Consider the following 22430-nt stretch of genomic DNA (forward strand, 5'->3'; position numbering starts at 1 on the left):
ACTCTGTTTTGGACATTTTTATGAATAGCCATCTGTTCTTTCTTTTAAAAAAGAGAAATTTAAGAATTTGAACGGGAAAGTCCCTTCCTGTGTCACATACTCTGAGTTAAGGTGACACGAGTGCAGGAGCGGCGTTCAGAGATGGGCACAGAATCTGGGCACAGTTCAATAAATGGATCAAGATAGTCTAAATGGGGCGCTTGTTTCTAACAAATGGCCTCCTCTTTGAAATGCCAAGCGTGTTGGGTTTGGTGGCCTAATTCATGTGTGCGAGAGGGCAAACTTAAGAGCCCAACACACACACACACACACACACAATCTTGTCTGATCATGTCAAAAGAGGCAGTAGAGTGCCAGGCCAAACCTGACACAGTTCATTCACACAGTAAGCTTTTTATCCAGCGAAGGCCTTTTTTTCCCAGCCTCAACTGTCACCACTGTGATGAGCTGCATTCAAGACACATTCAGAAGGCATCACTGTTTATTACAAAAGCTCATTTCTTGAAGTTTAACCCCTTTTTACAGAGCAAAAATGAAGCGGGTGTTTGCATGCGGAAAAAAGCACTTTTCAAGCATTTTCCAATTTGATGAATAATCTGTGCCTAGGCATGGGCTGGTATGAGATTCTGGCTGTATGATAACCATAAGAAAAGATATCACAGTTTCACGGTATTGTGATTACAGCTCTAACATGTTCCTAAAAGGAAGAAAAATAAAGACAGACATGTTAATTTAACCTGAATATACACTGTAATGACAGTGTGAGAGGTCGTGATACTCTACGCTGCAGCTGCACCACCTGAGGGATTCCTGATCTGCACTTCCTGTCTTTGACCAGACTAAAAACAGCTCATACCTTAGGAACGGTATAACAGAAAATTTGGCGGTTTTCGGTTATGGTGGCTTTTTCAAATCGCGGTGTCCCTTGAACACGGTTATCATCCCATGCCTATCTGTGGCTATTCAATGACTAAATTATACATTTTATATCTTATTCAGTCATAAAAACCAAAGGCATTATATCTTTTATCTTCCGTTTTTATGTAAGGTCTGAATGTCCCTTTATCATGTCCATTACCTGTCCATTAAAGCAAACAACACAGGGAGAAGCAGATTCTTAAAAGAGAAATCAAGTCTTTCCACAATAGCATCTACACCCTGGTCATATGTTGTGTGCATTGCAATGTGTGAGAGAAAGTTTTAATTAAATGGCTACGAAACCCTCAACCTTTATATTTCCTCAGGTGTTCTTTCAACACAGCACTGCTGAAGACTGAACTTCTTCCTTTTGTTATAGTTGGCACAATTTCTGTTGTCACCAATGTTATGACGGCCTCTTTCATCTTTATACTTTTCATACTTCCCCCCCTCCTACTGCTGTTTGTGTTTCTGAACCACAGCTTGTTGAGTACACACACAATGGATTGATTCTTTATTATCTTCTTTGCATTTTTACTTTACCACCTCCAAAACGACTTCTGAGTATTTGTACTTCAGTTAATTAGATGAGATGTTTTCCTTAGTTAACATCACTTCTCTGCTGGATTTATGTGTGCAGCTTCTTTCCTGGAGGTTTAACTTCTGTTTGCTGGCAATAAAGCAAGTCCTTCTTCTGCTATGCAGCTGAATCAGGTGCATAGCAGAAGAGGAGTTTTTTGTTTGTTTCATATTTAAAAGTGGAAATTTTTAACTTTTCTGGTGCCCATCTGGTCCAGTCACTGCAATGCCTCACTGATGACTACCTGCATACTAATACTGAAGCAGAGGAAAGGGAAAGCTTCTCCTCCTCTCTGACACACGACTCAATCGGTCCCATCTGGGATAAGGCAGCTAACCAACTAACTTTAAAGCTCTGAAGCAGATAAGAAAAAAAACGACGATGTCATGGATTACCTACTTACTTATTCTAAAGAGCTGCATTTCAGATATCTTTATAAAAACCTTGTTCTCAGAGGCTTCGGCAGTGGCTTAGTCTCAATTTTTGCAGCTGCAAAGCCAAAAAGGAGCTCAATTTTGGCTCTTGGCATCAGTTTTGTCAGTCAGGTTAAGTGGGAACCAGCTCAAAATGTTTAATACTGTTGAATATTTTCAGCTGCTGCAGTCCTGCTGCCAAAAGTCTACCCTCTGGGTTCAACGCTTAAATGTCAGCATCCTCAAATGTCCTCTTTTGTTCCAACTGTTCACAAACCGAAAGAGAATTTGTTTACTGTCAAACTGAAGAAACCACAAAGTATTCACATTTGAGCAGCTCGAAAATCGTTAATCAAATAGTCCATCAACAGCAAATTAATTAACTGTTTCAGCTACATTCTTCATTAAATCTCAACACAAAAACACATAGATGCAAGCTGTCAATGAGAAGTGAGAATACAAGATTAGTAATCTCCATCTGACATTAAACATGGAACTGTTTACAGACGTGGACTTAAGGTAAACACAAATATGCTAAAGCAGGGGTGTCAAACTCATTTTCATTCAAGGGCCAAACAGCTCAATTTGAGCTCATGTGGGCCGGACCATTAAAAAGAAGGAAGGAAGGAAGGAAGGAAGGAAGGAAGGAAGGAAGGAAGGTGAGAAGGAAAGAGAAGGAGAAGAAAGGAAAGACAGGTGGAAGGAAGGAAAGAATAAAAAGTGAGGAGGGAAGAAAGGAAAGGAAAGAATGGAAAGGTTGGAAAAAAGGACAGGAAGGAAAGATGGAAGGAAGGGAGGGAGGAAGGAATGAAGGGAGGAAAGATGGAAGGAAGGGAGGAAGGATTGGAGGAAGGAAGGAAGGAAGGAAGGAAGGAAAAGAACACAGGAAGGAAAGTGGGCCGAATTGGACCCCTCGGCGGGCCAGTTCTGACCCACGGGCCGCATGTTTGACACCCCTGTGCTAAAGTCTACACTAGTAACTGTCGTCAATAGGAAAAGAGGAAAACACACTGCAGCTCAAGTCGGGACAGGAGGGAGATACTGAATCTTGCATCATCAGCTGGTCAGTCAGAAAGTCGTTTTTCCCGTCGAGCAGCTTGTATGTCTCACATCGTATCTCCGACTGGCAGAAACTGAGAACCTGTACTGTAATAGTGCATAAATGTACTTATATGGGCTACATATTACATTACTTGTCTGTCTATGATCCTTTGAGTAGGTGCATGAATCCCATTATCTTTAAAAAGTACTGCGCCAATCAGGTTCCAGACCACTTTGGGTACTGTGAATATCTGAATGCATGATTTTCTGATTATTTCCCAGGCTCAGTGTGTGGAGGGCGAGTATTTAATCACGGTTCAGGCTGCATTCTGACAAGTGCAGACCAGCCGTGTCAAAAACACACCCAGGAGAGAACGAAGGCCTGGGATCGCGTGGATGGCAGTAAATCAAAGCTTCCCCCTCATCCAGAGGCCGACCGATAAGGCAGTTTTGGGGCCGATAACAATATAAGGGAGTCAAAAAAATGTATCAGCTGATATTCTTACATATATTTGACAACAAACTCCAACACCAATATAAACCGATATATCTTGAATGGGCCGATATTGGCAGATCAATATATCAGTCGGGTTCTGCTTTCATCTATCATAAATTAGTGCAAATTGGCCGCCTGTCATTCAAACCCACTGGGCATATATCAACATGTTAGACTAGCTACACTCCATTTAGTATTGCTGTATTTACTCAGATTAACTAACACAGAAGAAGTGTGTGGAATAATGCTTTTATTCAACTACTCCAACAACCAACGTTATAAGCAAAAAGCTGGTAAACATGTAGTAACCACAGTTTAACCACATCCAAATGACTCATATTCAATGTCACAGATGTCTGGAAGTGGCTCAGAGAGTGTAATATTAAAAAAAAGGCACCAAAATAATGTATTAAAATGTATTGAACCAGTGGAATATGGGGTGAAATCAATGCATAGATATGAGATATGTGCTTTGGAGATGCTGAACGTTGCCAAGGAGATGGTCAGCTGTGACAAACAACAAAGTTACGTGAGCCTCTTCTATGTTTACTGTGCTTCTGTGAAAAAGAAATTTACAATGCAAATAATGTTTCTGTTTTTGATCCGTCGGTGAAATTTGCCTTTTCATGACACAACGTGAACGCTGTAGAAACACTGAGGCAAAGCTCCAACTAATAATCTTTTTCATTAGAGTTTAATCTGTGGATTATTTTATGATTAATCTAAAGAGTTTTGTTTTGTTTCTCATGCAATGTCAGAAGATATTAAGAAAACTCATCACGAGTTCACCCGAGCCAAAAGGTCATATCGTCCAACTAACAGATGAAAACTCAAAGAGAAATAAAAGAAAGAGAAAGCCAAATAACATTGACCTCTTCTTGCTTTATAATATCAATTATTTACTGCTGCCAATTCATTTTCTATCAGTTGACTATTTGATTCTTCCACCAGTCATTTCAACATTACACTGAAGGAACATTTGAAGGTAATTACTCAGTTTTACGTCGTTGAACCTTGAAAAATACTTAAAGCGAGCAGTTGGATCAAGATGGTCTTCGGAGACAAGGCTGATCGGGTGAGTTACATCAGCTGACATATCTGCCATGTCAGCAATTTACCTCCTGAACTCCACCAGGAGAAACCAGGACAGCCCTGCAGACAGGAAGTTCAAGTTCAAGGCCCCTCATGCCCTTCGCTCTGCCTAAAACCTAATAATCATCTGTCACAAAGCAGCCGAAATTCTCCTTTAACGAACCACCAATGCACATTAAAACACATTTAAATACAAGCTGAACATGACTATAACTGTTCAAACTACAATTGAAAGCAACAGCATTAAACAGGTCAGAGGACAGTGCCTGTTTTCAGAGGGAGAGCAGAGAGAATAAAGGATTTTTTGTTTTTCCAGGCCAGTGGAACTTTGTAACATTGACCTGATAGCAATAACAGGAAGTACTGGTGGAACTGGGGTGAGAGAGGTCCTGCTTGATTAGACTTGGCTTTCCTGATTGCTAACCAACTCATTAATAATGCAGGAGAGTTTTGTTTTGTGCCTAGTGGTGAGGTCATGTTGAAGGTAGATTCAATTAGGGTTGATTTGGGTTAAAACATCCACGTTGACATTGACATGATTCAGACCTGGTTCGGCTTTCTCGTAAACAGAATCAGTGTGCCGGGAAAAGGACAGGAAGGTGCCTATCTTCATCCCAATGTCTTTAAATGATTGTTCTTGTACTACCAGCTCGCCTTTGATACTAAGGGGATGGAAGAAGGGGAAAAAAAGGTGGTTGTTGTGAGTCTGGTTTCTCTCTGCTGCCACAGAACAAGCTCCTTGATCCTGGTGATGTTGAGCCTGAGGGAGATTTCCCGAAAAGTCCAGCCCAGGTTGTTTACTGTCTGATGGTATTCAGACAGGGGCTTTAGAGCCTTTTAGATGGGACCACAAGGGCCATGTCATCCGCATACTTTAAAAGTGTCATTCCTTCACTGCTGCAGGAGATAAACAGAGACAATAATGGGGGATAAAACGCAACCTTAGGGGAGCCTTTTGTTTAAAATCAAATTAGTGGATTAAAAACCATTTAGTAGCGTCTGTTGGGGCCTCACTTATAAAAAGAACCTCTTAATCCATAAAATCAGCGTCAAGTTGACCTGAAGCTCCACTAAGAGGTGCTGCACAGTGTTTGTGGGTACAGTATTAAAAGCAGAGAAGTCCATGAATAAAGTCCTGGTGTGGAGGTATGCTGAGTTCAGGTGTCTGACCTCAGTGTTTAACACGACCGGTCCTGCATCCTCTACCCCGCTTTTTGCACACTAAAAAAGTGGATCCAGTCCCCCTCTCTCTCTCTCTCTGTGCCTCCATGTACCAAAGGCAGAGCTCTCTGGCCTGTCCTATATTTAGCAGACAAAGCCTCATCAGCCTAAGTACTGAATTCAATTTCAAGGGACATCATTAATCTACACTCATAAATCATTTGGGTTATGGTAATGTGGGCTCCTCGTTCCTCTGAGCAGCATGTGGTTTTCCATGTCCAACCTCACACTGAGTACCGTCATGTTTCAAGCATTTAGACTATGCCAATGCAGGACCTCCATCCATCCCCTTTGAAAGGCATTTGGGGTTACCACGGGAGAACATGCATGCCATCTGAGCTCTGCACTTTGTTTCTTTGCATCACTAAAGCTTCAGGTTTCTCACTTTGCTGCTGGCAATTAACAGCTGGGTGAGAACAACAGGGTCTGTTATGAAGAGGAGGAAAATAAAATGAATTTTTTAAAGACTCTGGCAAGCAACGTCTCGCAGGAATTTCAGAAGCAAGGAGGAAGAAAGTAATAAACCAGCATCTAAACAATGAGGTTAAAAAACGAGCAAAAATAAAAAGGGATCCAAGCCAACGTCGCAGAAAAGGAAAGAGAATAACAGATTGATAAGAATATGATGTCCCGTGACTCAATCAAAGTTGGTGGCTGGGCCTGCACTGAGGGATACAGTATATCAGAGCTATGCTGCTGTTTGTTCAGCGTCCTGACATTCCTCTGAGACAATCCTCTGCCTGTGCTCTGTGCTCCACACACACACACACACACACACACACACACACACACACACACACACACACACACACACACACACACACACACACACACACACACACACACACACACACACACACACACACACACACACACACACACACACACACACACACACACAAACACAGCGAGTCCTTGACATTTCAGTCAGTGTCTGTCCGCTCGCTGGGTGGATAAGGGACACTCAGCCCTGTGAACGAGGCCAGTCTGCCTGCTGAAAACAAATGCACATTCATTTTACATGTAGTTGATATTTAGCGCCTCATGCATAATGAACAGATGGGGAGGGGGCGGGGGGGGGCAGCGGGAGGGACGGGGGAGGTCTTGCTCATGGACTCCTCAGCAGGGTGCTTGATCATTTTATGGCCACGTGTTGGGTACCACGGGAACCAAAAACCTGTGACCTCTTCAGCAGAGATGGAATATACAGCTACATATAAGCAATCAAGCACTGTACTTAAAGAATAATCAATCTGGTTTAGCGCTGCACTGATTAGTCAATCAAGAGAATTAATGAGCAACTATTTTGGTCATTTTTTAATAAGGTATGCAAAATATTTTCTAGTTCCAGCTTCTTTAAAAAAAAAAAAGTGAGAATTTGCTTATGAATGGCTTTTTTTCGCAATTTTTTAAAATTTCATGGACCACACAATTAACAGAGGAAATAACTGTCAGATTAATTATTAATTAATTGCAGCCCTTTCCTGGTTCATTACAACTTTTGGACTTCTGGCCATCTTTTATATCACTTACGATAACACTGAACTCAACAACAAGGATATCAGACAAAAAGACAACAGCTAAATTATCTAAATTCCTTTATTCAAAAAAAAAAAAAAAAAAAAAAAAAAAGGTAAAACTGAAAGCGAGCAAACCTGAAATGTTTGTAATAACCCTTTACCTGCACAGGAAAACTACATGCTGTGTGTGCATAGCTCCAGGAAGTACAGCAGGTCAAAGTTTAACTGGGAAGTGATGGATGTTTACAACCTACAAGAATGCAAAAACCATATTGTAAAAAATGGAAAGTGCCAAATGTCCACTGAAAGGTTAGCCGCACTTTGATTCCACTAAATGTCAGAGGGAAATGCTGTCCTTTTTACTCCATTAACGTAGCCTTTTTCTCCATTTTTGCCTCTTTAAGTCCTCCCCCGCTGATATAAAATGACCAGGAAGAACAACTGTCCAAAGAGAGCATTGTTCCTTTAAGCTGGCTCTGGGACGGAGACGACGTCTGGGCTTTGTAACCTTCGTATTTATTATGGGAGAAAAGTTGATGACTACTCGGTTATGCTTGGCCGGCTTAGTATAACTATCTGTTGAGACTATTTAAATGTTGCCATGGCTTTAAACCACAAAACTCCTGAGTAAATTCAACCAAGGAGGACTTGAAAAAGACAGATGAATACTACGCAGTGTTCTCAACACAAGTAATGACACTGTTCTGTAAGCAATCACTCAAATTGCTAATAACTTCAATAACATGGGCTGCTGGCTTTTTATTTCCTTCCAGATGTATTACATATTTTAAATAGTGAACACAGTGTGTCTTTTATTTCCGTTTCTTTTTTTAAATATAATACTGTAGCACAAGTGCAGCAACAGTCGCGTTTAACATTCAAGTCGAGGGTCAGCTTTTCTAGATTCGGCGGTCGGCTTCTACAAGGAACACACAAACGTCTGGGACAGAGGTGTCAAACTCATTTTCATTCGAGGGCCACATACAGACCAATTTGATCTCATGTGGGCCGGACCATTAGAAAGATGGAAAGAAAGAAGGAAGGAAGGAAGGAAATAAGACGGGAAGGAAGGAAGGAAAGACAGGCAAAAGGAAGGAGGAAAGAAGGGAGGAAGGACAGATGGAAGGAAGGACAGAGGGAAGGAAGGACAGATGGAAGGAAAAAAGGAAGGTAGGAAGGACAGATGAAAGGAAGGAAGGAAGGAAGGATGGAAGGAAGGAAGGAAGGAAAGACAGGCAAAGGGAAGGAGGGAAGAAAGGTAGGAAAGACAGACAGACGGAAGGGAGGAAAGAAGGAAGGAAGGACAGATGGAAGTAAAAAAGGAAGGAAGGAAAAACAGAAGGAAGAAAGGAAAAAAGGAAGGTAAGAAGGACAGATGGAAGGAAGGAAACACAGGAAGGAAAGTGGGCCGGATTGCTCCCCTCGGTGGGACGGTTCTGTCCGCGAGCCGCATGTTTGACACCCCTGTGCTAGAGGAGCTTTTCTCAGCATCACACCCTCGTTTCCTACAAACATTTATCTGAAGTCATGTTAAGATTCTCTTTCATAAATAAACCGAGCTTGTATTAGTGGACAAAGATGGACAAAAAGAAACATCAGAACTTTTTTTTTTTATATTATTATAAGCTTCCTTCATCCCTCTTACCCTGCAGTAGTTTACATTCAGGAGCTTCCTCTGTTTATGGAAGAAAGTCTACAGCTAAACCAAAAGAGGGGAGAGGTTGACTTGACCTCAAAACACCACCCTGTGATGCAAACACTCATCAAAAAGCAAACTTCAAGTGCTGGTGATAATTTTTGAAGCATCCATCATCCAGAAATAGGCTTGCTGTCTGTCAATCGCTGGCGCTGGCCTATTTGGTCTGTCTGTTTGGGTGGTTGGGGAGGGGGGGAAGGAAGAGGGAGGTGGGAGGGGGTACAGCACCATATGTAGGCAGCTTTGGTACACATGGTTGGGGTGCCCATGCTTGGCTGACTGGATCCACGCCAGGGGTTTAAGTAATCTGTTTTCATAGCACTCTGTAAACCACTTAAGCGCTGTGTCATTAAGTCTTATGATCCGGACTCTCATTAAACATCGTTTTTTGGCAGCTCTCCTCCCACCTGATCACCGTAAGGACTTCAAGTTTGCAAAGAAGAGTTTGTTTTTTTTAGTCTCTCACGCTCCCCCCCCCTCAACCAACCAAGGAATCATTTCCAAAAGCATCTGCGTGGATATTATCCTGATTATCCACACAACACATGTCAGTATCAGAGCATGTGGTGTCATATATTGAGCTCATTAATACATCAATTACTCAACAGACACTTAATCTGCAGTTATTGCAATTTCTGGTTCCAGCTTCTCATGAGTGACTATTTCCAGTTTCTCTTTGTCGTATATGAGAGCAAATCAAATGTCTTAAGGTTTTAGACTGTTAGTCAGACAAAACGAGCATATTTAAGACATAGCTGTGGAGTCTAAGAAGAAACAGTGAATCACATTTTTTGTGATGCAACCCAGTGTCAAAATTGGTGTAACCAGTATTTTTTCATACAAATCTGAAACGGGAAAATAAATGTGAACTAAAATGTGGAATAAATATAATCCACTTTAGCAACGCAACACGATATTTTGTAACTAATTTTACATCATTTACCAAAAATGGTTGTTTTTAGATAGATATGTTCTGCTCAATATCGACAAAATGTTTTAAAATTTAAATGTAGAAGTACTCAACACAAAAAAAAACATTTTAATTTGATGTTTTTAAAATGAAGTAATTATTTTTAGAAGTTCACTTAAATACACTGTATTTATCATTATTTTGTGGTTACACCATTTGACATTTTCAAGAGCATTCAGTCTTGTATAAAACCAAATATAATACAAAATATATATTTTAACAAACCTGCTGCTGCTTTTTAAACTATTTTTTAACATATGTTTGAATTGCTCATCTTGCCAACCTTTATTTGTCACTGACCCAGGTCCAGTTTTTATTTGGAGCAGCTCTGGCTCAGAAGTTAGAGCGAGGTCTCCATTGATCCTTGAATTCCAGCTCCACTGCCACTGGAGGCTAATGTCTAAAGCTGAAAGTAAGTAAGTACTCTAAAAAAAAGTTCAGTCTAATAGTTGGAGCGGGTTTTAAGCCTTTTGGGGAAAAGTTCAAGCAAGTCTTCCATCAGTTGAAAAAAAGTTCAAGCCTCAAGGTGAATCTCAGGCCAGAGACGGCAGGTCCAAGTCAGGCCTTCAAGTCTCAAATATATCATAAACCAAAAGGCCTAATCGATTAATCAAGATAATAATCAATGAAGATAATAATTAGTGACAGTTAGAGAATTGCATCGGATTCCTCTGCTGATACTGTTGCATGAGCTCAACTTCTAAAAATGTAAATGAGGTTCAGAAGAATGCCTGAGAACTCTGCAGTCAGCATTTTATAGCCTCCTACAGCACTCCTTACATCTCTCTCTCTATCTCTCCCTCTTTTTCTCTCCTTCTCTCTCTTTCTGCATTAACAGGTCCAAACAGCTGCTCTGATAATGACTCCATGCCCATGTTCACTGAGCTTCTGGGAAAACCTGCTGGCAAATGACAAAAGTGGAGGAGTTTTTATAGTTTTCTTTTTAATTATCACATCAACATCATGGTGTCAAACAATGGTAAAGATGACAGCTCACTTATGTAAATTCCTCGCAGTGAAGCAGAGTTATCGAGCTGTTACAACAACTGGGGAAAAAAAGGAAAAGAGAGAGAAGAAAAAAAGAAAAAGAAGAAGAGGAGATCAGCCATCCAAAATGCATAGCACAGCAAAGAGGCACTGTGGGAACGGCGATATTGCGAACGTCATCAACTGGAAAAAAGAAGTCTAGAAGTGTAGAACGGCTCCTAAGGAAAGACGATGAAGTGCACTTACATTTCTGCTTCTTTCCTTTCCTTCCTCCCTCCCTTCCTTCTTTATGTCCTTCTTTCCTTCCTTCCCTCCTTGGCCTATCACATTGTATTGGTATTGGTGATATTGGAAGAATATCGGGAAAGGAGGGAGGAAGGGAGGAAGAAGGAAGGAAGGAGGGAGGAAGGAAAGGAGGGAGGGAGGGAGGAAGAAGGAAGGAAAGAGAGAAGGAGGGAGGGAGGAAGAAGAAAGGAAAGAGAGAAGGAGGGAGGGAGAAAGGAAGGAGAGAAGGAAGGAAAGAAGGACATAAAGAAGGAAGGATAGAGAGAAGGAGGGAGGGAGGAAGAAGAAAGGAAAGAGAGAAGGAAGGAGGGAAGGAAGGAAAGAGAGAAGGAGGAAGGGAGGAAGAAGGAAGGAAGGAGGGAGGAAAGGAAGGAAGGAGGGAGGGAGGGAGGGAGGAAGGAAGGAAGGAAGGAAGGAAGGAAGGAAGGAAAGAAGGACATAAAGAAGGAAGGAAGGAAGGAAGGAAAGAAGGACAGAAGGAAGGGAGGAAGGAAAGGAAAGGAAGGAAGGAAGAAGGGAAGGAAAGGAAAGCTTATTTATATCATGTCAGTAATTTAATATAACTGAATTCTTTTCTACTTTTCTACAGCAAGGTTAAATGCAAATGAAATGAAAAGTAGGGAGAATGCTTTGAATTCTTATGTACCTGTTTTTAAAATCAGGACACGTGAAGCCAACATTGTTCACAAAGGAAGTGTCACATGTCTACTTTTTTTCTTTTTTTTTTAATTAGTACATTCAAGCGAGTCTTTAACTGACTTCTTTAGGAAATGAAATGCGGTGCAGGTCATGTAGTAGGACTTTTTTTCCCCTCTCTTTCTTTCTTTCTTTCTCTCTTTCTCTCTCTCCCTCTCTACTGTAGTTTGGTCAAGGGCAAAGTCAGCGGCCCGGGGATCATCAGTGAAGCTTTTAATCCTGCACTGTGCCCATTTTGGAAGCAGGAACCTCTGGGCTGGTACAGCCTGGTGACACGAGGATCAAACAGATGAACTGTAAAATTATTTGGGCTTAGGAGCCGACATGAGGTAGATCGCCTGCACCTGCACAGCACAACCGCTCCTGAGCTTTGGTTTTGTTTTTTTGGCCCAAACCAGAAGAGATTTAAAGAAACATAGCATAGCTGACCTTTGACCTTAACTTAATAATAGAGCCTGACCCATACTGGATTTTTGGGGCTGATACTGATAATAGGGAGTAAAAGAATTACTGTGATTGGCACTTATCAGATGGATGTGTGCCAATATCACCAATACCGATATATATCTGTGATGTATATCTCCCTCCCTCCCTCCTTTCCTTCCTTCCTTCCTCTCTTTCCTCCCTTCCTTCTGTCCTCCCTTCCTCCCTCCCTCCTTTTCTCTGTCCTTCTTTCCTTCCTTCCTCTCTTCCTCTTTTCTTTTCTCCCTCCCTCCTACCTTCCTTCTTCCTCCCTTCCTTCCTCCGTCTTTCCTTCCTTCATTTGAACCCAAACCATGATCTTTACATAGTTCTAATCAAGTCAACTAGACATTAACCACAGCGTCACACCCTAAAGATCCTCATGTGTGAGGGCAGCAGTGGAAAATACTAAACTAAAGAAACTGTGAAAATACATCATTGTTCATCAAGGGTGGAGATAATCGTTCATTAATCGTAACCGAGGTTAAAAGTTCAATTAATTGTGATTTTGATTATCGGTTGACTAATATATCGACCAGGCTCTACTTCATAATGCCAGATTGAAAACTGGATATCAAACTCATCTATATCCACCCAGTACCACTTCATATTTTGGGATTGTTATCCCGTCATTGACTTGGATCACATAATCGCCCCCAAACGAAGCCTCCGTCTAATTTTAGCATTGTTGAGAAGCTTCATTCAGACTGTTTGTTCCTACCTAATCTTGCATGATATTCCTCTAAACCAGGGGTGTCAAACATGCGGCCCGTGGGCCAGAACCGGCCCGCCAAGGGGTGCAATCCGGCCCACTTTCCTTCCTGTGTTCTCTTCCTTTCTTCCATCTGTCCTCCCTTCCATTGTCCTTCCTTCCTTATTTTTTTCCTTCCGTCTGTCTGTCCGTCCTTCCTTTTGTCTGTCTGTCCTTCCTTCCCTTCTTATTTCCTTCCTTCCTTCTTTCCCTCCATCTTTTTAATCATCCGGCCCACATGAGATCAAATTGGCCTGTATGTGGCCCTTGAATGAAAATGAGTTTGACACCTCTGAACTAAACTGACTAAAAAAGGTACAACTAAACTCCAAGAGTCAGATTAAAGTGCTCCAAAAAATGCTTGGTATGACCACACCCCACGCATGGAATAATTAAGGCATGTGAATAAGTAGGTGTTGAGACAGTAGGTGAATGCTTTGGAAATCCCCTCAAGATAACATCATTAGTGCCATTGTTGTTTTGTTAGCGAGATAAAAACACCCCAGTGATGTCGAGAATGAGAGAAGAACATGTAAGCTCAAGGTTCGCTTGTTTTCTTTTGCTTCTTTGCACCACACACGGAGTATCGCTCAAGGCTCCAATCGGATGCCGTTCCCTCAGTTTATGGTGCGAACATCAAACCCGGCGCCAACATCGCAGTTACCTGACAACTGTGGTAAAACTGCTGCTGCACTATACACAATACACAGATTGGAATAACAACCGGGAAAGCAAACCAATTACGTTTGAGGTTAGGTGGGCAAACACGCGTCGGGATTCAGACAAACAAACACAGTGTGAAGTAGAGGCTGATTTTTGTTCCCAGGAATCCTGTGGATCAATTCCCGTAGTTGGGAGCATGTTTGTGTTCCCACAGTCCCTTCAGTTTAACCCTCCTGTTGTCCTCCAGTCAAGGAAGGAAGGGAGGAAGGGAGAAAGAAGGAAGGAAAGGAGGGAGTAAGGGAGGAAGAAAGGAAGGAAAGGAAGGAGGAAGGAAAGAGAGAAGGAGGGAGGGAGGGAGGGAGGGAAGGAAGGAAGGAACGGAGGATGAAAGGAAAGAAGGAAGGAAGGAAGAAGGGAGGAAGGGAGGAAGAAGGAAGGAAAGGAGGGAGGAAGGAAAGAGAGAAGGAGGGAGGGACGAAAGGAAGGAGGAAGGAAGGAAGGACATAAGGAAGGAAGGAAGGAAGGACAGAAGGAAGGGAGGAAGGGAGGAAGGAAGGAAAGAAGGACAGAAGGAAGGGAGGAAGGACAGGAGGGGGGAAGGGAGGAAGAAGGAAGGAAAGAGAGAAGGAGGGAGGGAGGAAAGAAGGACAGAAGGAAGGGGGGAAAGGAAAGAAGGAAGGAAGAAAGGAAGGAAGGAAGGAAGGGAGGAGGGAGGGAGGAAGGAAGGGAAGGAAGGAAAGAAGGAAGAAAGGAAGGAAGGAAGGAAGGGAGGAAGGAAGGGAAGGAAGGAAAGAAGGACATAAGGAAGGAAGGAAAGGAATCCTTGAGGGAACATAGGGCCTAATTTTGATGAGAGGAAAGGACTGACCCTCCTGTGGGACTACAGCAGGATGGGAGTAAAAAAAAAGTCAAATATTTAATTACTATTACTACTTTATATTCTCTCCTGTCTGTTCTGGTGGTCGGTTGCAGCCACCTGACCAATTCATGACGGGTGCCGACTGACGAAGCGTGGTGCAGCCACCTAAACACAGGAACGAGATGGGACCCCCGTCGTTCTTCCTGGACTGGAGTGTGACAGGAGTGAAGAAACCCACTCCTGTGTCACCCTCTAGTGTGAACACAGCCTTCATAAAAGCTTCTGTCAAGAGTGACTTCTACTTCCACTCTTGACACTTTGTTCACTCTCGGACACATGACACCATGATCCCCCTCCTCGTTATCGTGTTGCGTTTAAAGTCCCCCTCTCAAGCATGCAATTATGTATTATAGGCCAGCTTCAAAAAAAGTTGGAGCTCTTCCTTTGAAGATGTGGAACGTTTCTGGTGGTAAATGTGTTAATCTTGAGTATGACCGTATAGAGGAAGCAGCGGTGAACTCTCACAGCGTGGAGGACTGCGTATCTTCAGGCCATGTCCGCCATCTAACCCTGCTGAGCACTAATTAAAACACAGTGGATTCTGTAATTAACTGAGTAATATCTCAAGCACACTGCAGCATGTAGAAATGACATGTGATAAGGTTAAAACAGGATGATAGATTATCGTATTAATCAAATTTGATGCCTGATGTTTCAAGGTTGACACAACATCTAATATCCATGATGAGTTTTTGTTGAATTTGAACAAAATAAACTATTTCCTGCTCAAAATTTAACATAACTGCATCATTATCAGCTGGTTTTCCACTGTAAGAATTTCCAATATTGTTGTAAAGTGCATCTAATTTCATGATCTAAAAGTTAGCACAGATCTTAGCGCTGATATTATTAGTCAGTGAATGATTTCTGCACCAATTCTTTCAACGTAATTCATCAAATGCCACACAAATTTGAGTATACTTTTCTGTGTTTCATATGATGTTAAACTTCGTTCCTACCCATGGTCATGAGCTTTGGGTAGTGACCAAAAGAACAAGATCGCAGGTACAAGCGGCCGAAATAAGCTTCCTCCGTAGGCTGGCTGGGCTCTCCCTTAGAGATAGGGTGAGAAGCTCAGTTATCCGGAGGGAGCTCGGAGTAGACCCGCTGCTCCTCCGCGTCGAGAGGAGCCAGATGAGGTGGCTCGGGCATCTAGTCAGGACGCCTCCCTGGTGAGGTGTTCTGGGCATGTCCTATCAGTAGGAGACCCAAGGAAGACCCAGGACACGCTGGACAGACTATGTCTCTTGGCTGACCTAGAAATGCCTCGGAATCCCCCGGGAAGAGCTGGACGAAGTGGCCGGGGAGAGGGAAGTCTGGGCTTCCCTGCTTAGGCTGCTGCCTCTGTGACCCGGACCCCGGATAAGCGGAAGAGGACGGTACGGTATGGTTAAACTGAATAACTTGAGGAACATCTGGACTGGGAATTAGAAAAAACAAGCAAAAAACTGCAAAACTATCTTCAACTCTGGATACCTGTGAAGCTATTTCACAATATAACATATCAAATAATTAACCAACTACAAGATAGATGAAGTTGCAGCCCTAATGAGTTCATCAGCTTCTAAAAATAAGTTCAACATAGCAACATTTCAACCATTGATGAGACCAACCCTAATGAGTTCAGTTGAGGAACATCTGGACTGTTTATTAGAGAAAACAGGCAAAAAACAGCAAAACTATCTTCAACTCTGGGCACTTATTACATATCAAAGAGTTAACCAATTAATAATAAAACTAAAGATAGATGAAGTTGCATCCTTAATGAGCTCATCAGCTTCTAAAAATAAGTTTGACAAAGCAATATTTTCAACCATTGATGAGACCAACAGCAGACACCTGCTCCTATTGTCTGCAACAGGTCAAAGTCATGTAAACTGTGTCTGTCTCAACGGTCAGCTATGTACACAATAGCCCAGACTTCTCCGGAGGAAACTCCAGCAGTGTGAAACTGTGAATGGAAAATCGGGAAGCGTGCCGGTGTGAATATGACAATCCAGACACCTGATATCCCCCCTCCACCTACCCCTCCTCCTCCACCTCCGGAGGCTTCAGAGTATCAGGAAGAGCCAAAAAAAGAGACAAATCTCTCGGTTTTCGATGACGTGCCAAAAGGTGACTTTAGGGTTTTGGAGCATGAAACCACCAGACAGTTTTTCCAGTCGAGGGTGTCATTTAAACTGTTTGCCTCACTTCGTCAAAACGGGGTGAAACATTACTGAGAATCCACCCCCCGATAATAATCTGTGGATGGAAAAAATAGCAGCGGAGGATAATGTGACACGGTTAAACCTTCTCAAGACATTCAGAGGTTTTGACTGTTCCCTCCCCTCAAGTCCAGTCGGATCTGTTGTACGAGAAGTGTCTGAAGGCTTATCGGAGTGTCCTCATCTTTCTAATTCCACAGTTATGAGATGGCGTAAGGCCCTTCAGAAGTGGACTGTGTTTCTGTTTTCCTTCTTCTTCTTCTTCTTTCTGCCAGTGAGTCGACAGGAAGCATTCCTCTCTAATGACAGGGGAAGTTACAAGAAGGTCCATACAAACACTAAAAGCAGGAGAAAACACCCAAGCTAAATTTGGGCCTCCTATTAAGGCGCTCTCCTTAACCGAGAAAGCTGTGATCTTCAACACAACATCCGTGACCAGAAAGACTTTTTTCTGAGATGCTGCTCATGCCGCTACGCATGAAAATGCCCGCCTTAGCCCAGCCGTGGTCGGAGGATATAAAAGGCGGCGTGTGAGAGAAGCAATGAAATGAAGATCTGAGATGATTAAAAGAGAAGGAGGAGGAGGGTGGTGTATGTTTTGTTGTGGGTGAGGAGTTCATGAGAAGCTTTTTTTTCACTTCAATTAAAGCTTGGAGAAAACACACCATTTAAATTGGATGTGAGGCCTGATTTTCAGCTTTTCAGCATTCAACACCATCACTGTCGGAGTTTCCAGAGGATTCGTTTCCTCCTCCCTCAAACTGTGACACAAACCTCAAAACCATTTTACTCTGAAAACAAGTAATATACTGTAGTTTTCCGAGCTTTGAGCCAGACGCAATAATGACTTCGGGCTCATGCCTCCAAATCCACCCCCCCGTGCCCCCTCCCCCTCCGTGCGGAGCCGAGCCAACAATAAATGTAATATTGATACAAAGATTAGATATTGTCTGGGATTTTATTATTGTAACACTGAGATATATCTTGTTGTACTGTGTTATGTTTTCCAGGTTTCTGAGGCTTTGTTCCAGGTGACTGATACATATTCCTGAGCTTACTTATTAAAATGAAGGTTGTATTATTCAAAGTGTGTCCTAAAGCACTAACAGGAAGTAAGGCTCGACCAACACTGGATTTTTCAGGTTGATGATGATGATGATATCAATATTATGGAGTAAAAAAAAATCTAAATATGAATATATTGGCCGATAATCTTACATTTACAGAATACATATATAAACCCAGATTTGTGATAAAGATATGTAATATAATGTGAGGCAGTATATTTTACAGTTTAATAATACAAAATGTATTGTATAAAATTGTATCAGTGCACTACACCAGACTTTACTGGGAATTTAACATTTATTAATCATTATAAATTAAAAAAAAGAAACATAGGTACAAATATAGTAAAATTAAATTGTGAAAAAAAGGACCACATATACATAAAATGCTGCCAATATAAAGTTATTGCTGCTTATTGGACAACATATGCAGCAACACCAATATATATGTGAAGTGGGCAATATCAGTCAATAATACTGGGTGATCAATATACAAGTCAGGCTCTAATAAAGACCCCTACCTTAATGACTTTTAATAATGACGTCAGGATTTTGTTTTTCAATGTAATATTTGAGCTGGTCGATATCAACCAGTGTTTATTCACATGTACTATATCATATAACATCTATGGATATCATGATATGAGATTATACACTGTGATAAAAAAAATCTATTTATATTGCCGACTACTGACTTCATCAATATTTGACAGATTTTGCAGATATGACATGCTTAAGTTCGTAGATATAGCTCAAATGTAGAGGTTAGTGTCTCTAAAACGTCAGATTTGAAGCTACAATGATCAAATGTTGGGTGTAACTTATTTTCTGCTCGGCGAAATCTCATCTCTAATCTTCTTGAACGTTTCCTCGTTCCGCAGCATGTTTTGAAACTTCACACAATCAAAAGGGAAAGTTGCTGTTCTGCTGTCACTTCAACTCGTCATGCAACTCATTATTCTACCATTACATAAGCAGTCGGCATGGATACCGTCTCCGTCTCCTGCACGCACTGGATCGCAGCCTGTTTTACAATTACAAAGAGTTATATATATTTATTGGACATGGACATTTCAGCTTCATGCACTATCACACACATATTGGACTCAAGTGTGATAAGAATATCCCCGAGTTATTTCACAGCTGCTACTGTACGTGTCACATTACCTGACCTTTCCCAGAGAGCTACGTTCCTCCATTCACCTTTATTATTTCTCTCTCTATCAAAGCTAAAAGCATACAAGACCTTATTAGCATCAAGTCAAAAGAAGAATAAAGTATCCTCAGAGCAAACTGAAGACGGTAGTTCAGCAGGGCTCGCCATCCGCCATCCTCCGCTCTTTATACCTGCCAAGTACTGAAAGACTCCTGCACACTCCCCCTCTCTGCCTGCTCTGCTCACGATGAATTATTCAAAGAGGAGCGGACGATACGGAGTGACTTCTAGGTCACGATCATCACAACAAAAAAAAAGACAGTGCCTTAAACTTAGAGCATGGCAGGGAGAGGTATTAATTATTCATGAAATCGGAGCATCGGTACCTTAAAACATGGGCTTGACAGCACTTTTTTTTCCTTTACTACAGTTTCATCTGAATACCAAATAACTGGAGAGAGGATGTAAATAAATAAAAAGTGGTGCCAGCACATTCCTGTATCTATTGTAATCAAGTCTTATCTATTGTAAACTTTCTATTAAACCTTAAACTTGCATGTATTTTTTTTTTTGGAGCCAGAGCTTGAAGTTATGAATCCACAACTTCTGAATGTAGAGATGGTAATAACCTCCCTTATGATTAAATTTATTTGAATACCAAATAACTGGAGAGAAGATGCTGTAATAAATTAGACAAATAAATAAAAAGTGGTGTCAGCACATTCTTGTACTATTGTGTATCTATTGTAATCAAGTCTTACCTTAAGCTCTGCATGTAGGATAATATTATTTTTGGAGCCAGTGCTTGAAGTTATGAATCCGCAACTTCTGAATGTAGAGATGGTAATAACCTCCCTTATGATTAAATTTATCTGAATACCAAATAACTGGAGAGAGGATGCTGTAATAAATTAGACAAATAAATAAAAAGTACTATTGTGTATCTATTGTAATCAAGTCTTACCTTAAACTTGCATGCGTTTTTTTGGTTTTTTTTGGAGCCAGAGCATGAAGTTATGAATCCACAACTTATAAATGTCTGAATGTAGAGATGGTAATAACCTCCCTTATGATTAAATTTAGTATCTTACACACACACAAACACAATTTGGTTAAAGATTACAATGAATCTTGCAAAAATTAGACTTTTATTTTGGTAGAATAAACTGAATTTGTAGGACTGTGTAAAAGAAGTCATGCTGCCGGAGAACCCTGCACATAAAACACCACGCTAGTTCAATAGGTTATCAGCTTGCTACTCCAACCAACATCATGCTACAAAGTTTTCTTAAGTTCACTTTCATCTCCTGAGATTTATGTGTCAGGTCCATGCCTCCACCAGTCAGCTGGAGCTTGGTACAGGAGTTTCCCTCCCTATCCCTATCCTGCAGGGCCTGCTCCCTTGCTCAGACAGCCCATTCATACTGAGGGCAGATTCCTCTCTGATAACTCTGCATCAAATCCACAAACTCCACATGAGAAGCCTGTATCCTTCCTCCTTGATCATCTTCCTCTTCTTCTTCTTGCATTTGAAGCATCACTGATTTAACCTCAACTCTCATCATTTGTCTCAGCTTGCCAACTCCAGCTAACCCTCCCCAGCTCATCATAAAGAGCTCATTAAAAAATAAAAAAGAGGAACTTTTGATGTTTCTCTTTAACAGATGCGTTAAAAACAGGACACAGTCTCAACTAATAGGACTTTCCAGCTACTAATTACATTACTCTGCAACTTAAACTCCTCAGTCTGCAGCCCTACTTTTGCAGGCTGCTGGCTAACCCTGCTAGTAGGCTAATCTCTCTGCTGGCAACTTCCACAGGCAATGAGCTAAAAGTCTGTTACTGAGTCTACAACGCGTGTGTGTGTTTGTGCACATAATGTGTCAGTAACTTCCATTTTTTATGCTTCCAAGCTGCCGGGGAAAACCACCATACCACTTTGTTCAATGCCACAGCTCGAATCCCAGAGGAAGTTTTGTGGGTTTACAAACAGTAGAACCACAATGGCGGAGCGCCTTTTCTTTGAAAGCAGCAACACACGGCGATTATAATACGCATGCAGGCAACTGGGTGCTTGTTAACTGGGAGTAAAATGTGCAAAAACGAGCGTTAAAAGAGCACAAACAGGCACCAGTATGTCGCTACTTGGGTGCATTTGTTTCAAGTTTGCGCCATATTGAGTGCGCCTGCAGAGCTTCCCCTCCTCCTCCGCCGCCTCCTACTCCTCGTCTCCTCTTCTCCGGGACGTCGCAATATTGTTGCCAGGAAAACAAAAGCAAGAAAGAATAGAAAGTCGCCGCCACCACTTACCTTAGCGATGGCTTTCTTGTATCTCATGACAGCCTGCTGGATGAGTGTGTGGACTTTAATATTTCCATCCCCGCACGGCACCACCACCCGGGTCCTGCCAAAACACACCGTGACTTTCATGGTTTAGTATCCGGGATCTTGTCCAGATTCGGAGTATCTGGAGCGGACGAGGAGAAATCCGTGTGGAGATAAAAAAGGGAGCATGGGGGTTTGTGTTTGCTCGGCTCCGAGGCTTCCCCGGTATTCCTTCACGGAGGAGAGGAGACTAGAGGTCTTTCCGCTTCTCCCCGCCGGACGACATTGTTTTCTGTGTGTTTTCTGACCACCTGTTTAGTCTCTCTCTCTCTCTCTCTCTCTCTCTCTCTCTCTCTCTCTCTCTCGCTCCCTCTCTGTGAGTCGGTCATGTGTTGCCTTCGAGGTGCTGTCGGAATCGGAAATGTCAAGATCATATATTATATTGACAATATGAGGGTTCAGTGATAAGCAAGAACAGAGCAATTTAAAATGATCTTAAAAAATAAAAATAAATATTAGATGTGCATTTTTGTGTTTTTGTTGATTTTATATAATTTGAAAATACTTTTTGCACTATTTTTTTTAAACCAAAAGTAAGTCAAATGGTGTAACCACAAAATAATGATAAATATTAGGCTAAATATTTTATCCACCTAAAGTGTTTTTAAGTGTGCTTATACAAATAATAACTAAATTATGAATAATTAGAATTAATTCTCCAGATTAAATGTAATACTTACAACAATTGTATTCCATTTTATATAAAAAGTTATAATGTAAGATCATGCCAAACTAGTTGATATGGTGTTTTATTGACAATTTAGTGTTTTTAAGCAAGTTTAATTATTTTTATGGTTACACCACTTAGACATTTTGCCATAATCCTCTAATATATTCTCTCAAAATGGATTAAAAGCAGAAATTTGATGCTGGGTCCACAAAAAAAAGTTATTTATACATTTATT

The 22430-nt window shown here is 41.5% G+C and overlaps 1 protein-coding gene across 1 annotated transcript in view; it reads right to left on the reverse strand.

The window, feature by feature from the left end:
• The window catches only part of LOC128369481 (partitioning defective 3 homolog), a 328222-nt gene extending 306485 nt beyond the window's left edge, over positions 1 to 21737 (reverse strand). Inside the window, exon 1 of the mRNA XM_053330529.1 lies at positions 21451 to 21737. Coding sequence (XP_053186504.1) covers positions 21451 to 21570 — 120 coding nt within the window. The 5' untranslated portion in view covers positions 21571 to 21737. The remainder of the gene's footprint in view (positions 1 to 21450) is intronic.
• Positions 21738 to 22430: the final 693 nt, after the last annotated feature.

This window comes from Scomber japonicus, chromosome 12, assembly GCF_027409825.1.
Source record: "Scomber japonicus isolate fScoJap1 chromosome 12, fScoJap1.pri, whole genome shotgun sequence".
NCBI classification, from domain to species: domain Eukaryota; kingdom Metazoa; phylum Chordata; class Actinopteri; order Scombriformes; family Scombridae; genus Scomber; species Scomber japonicus.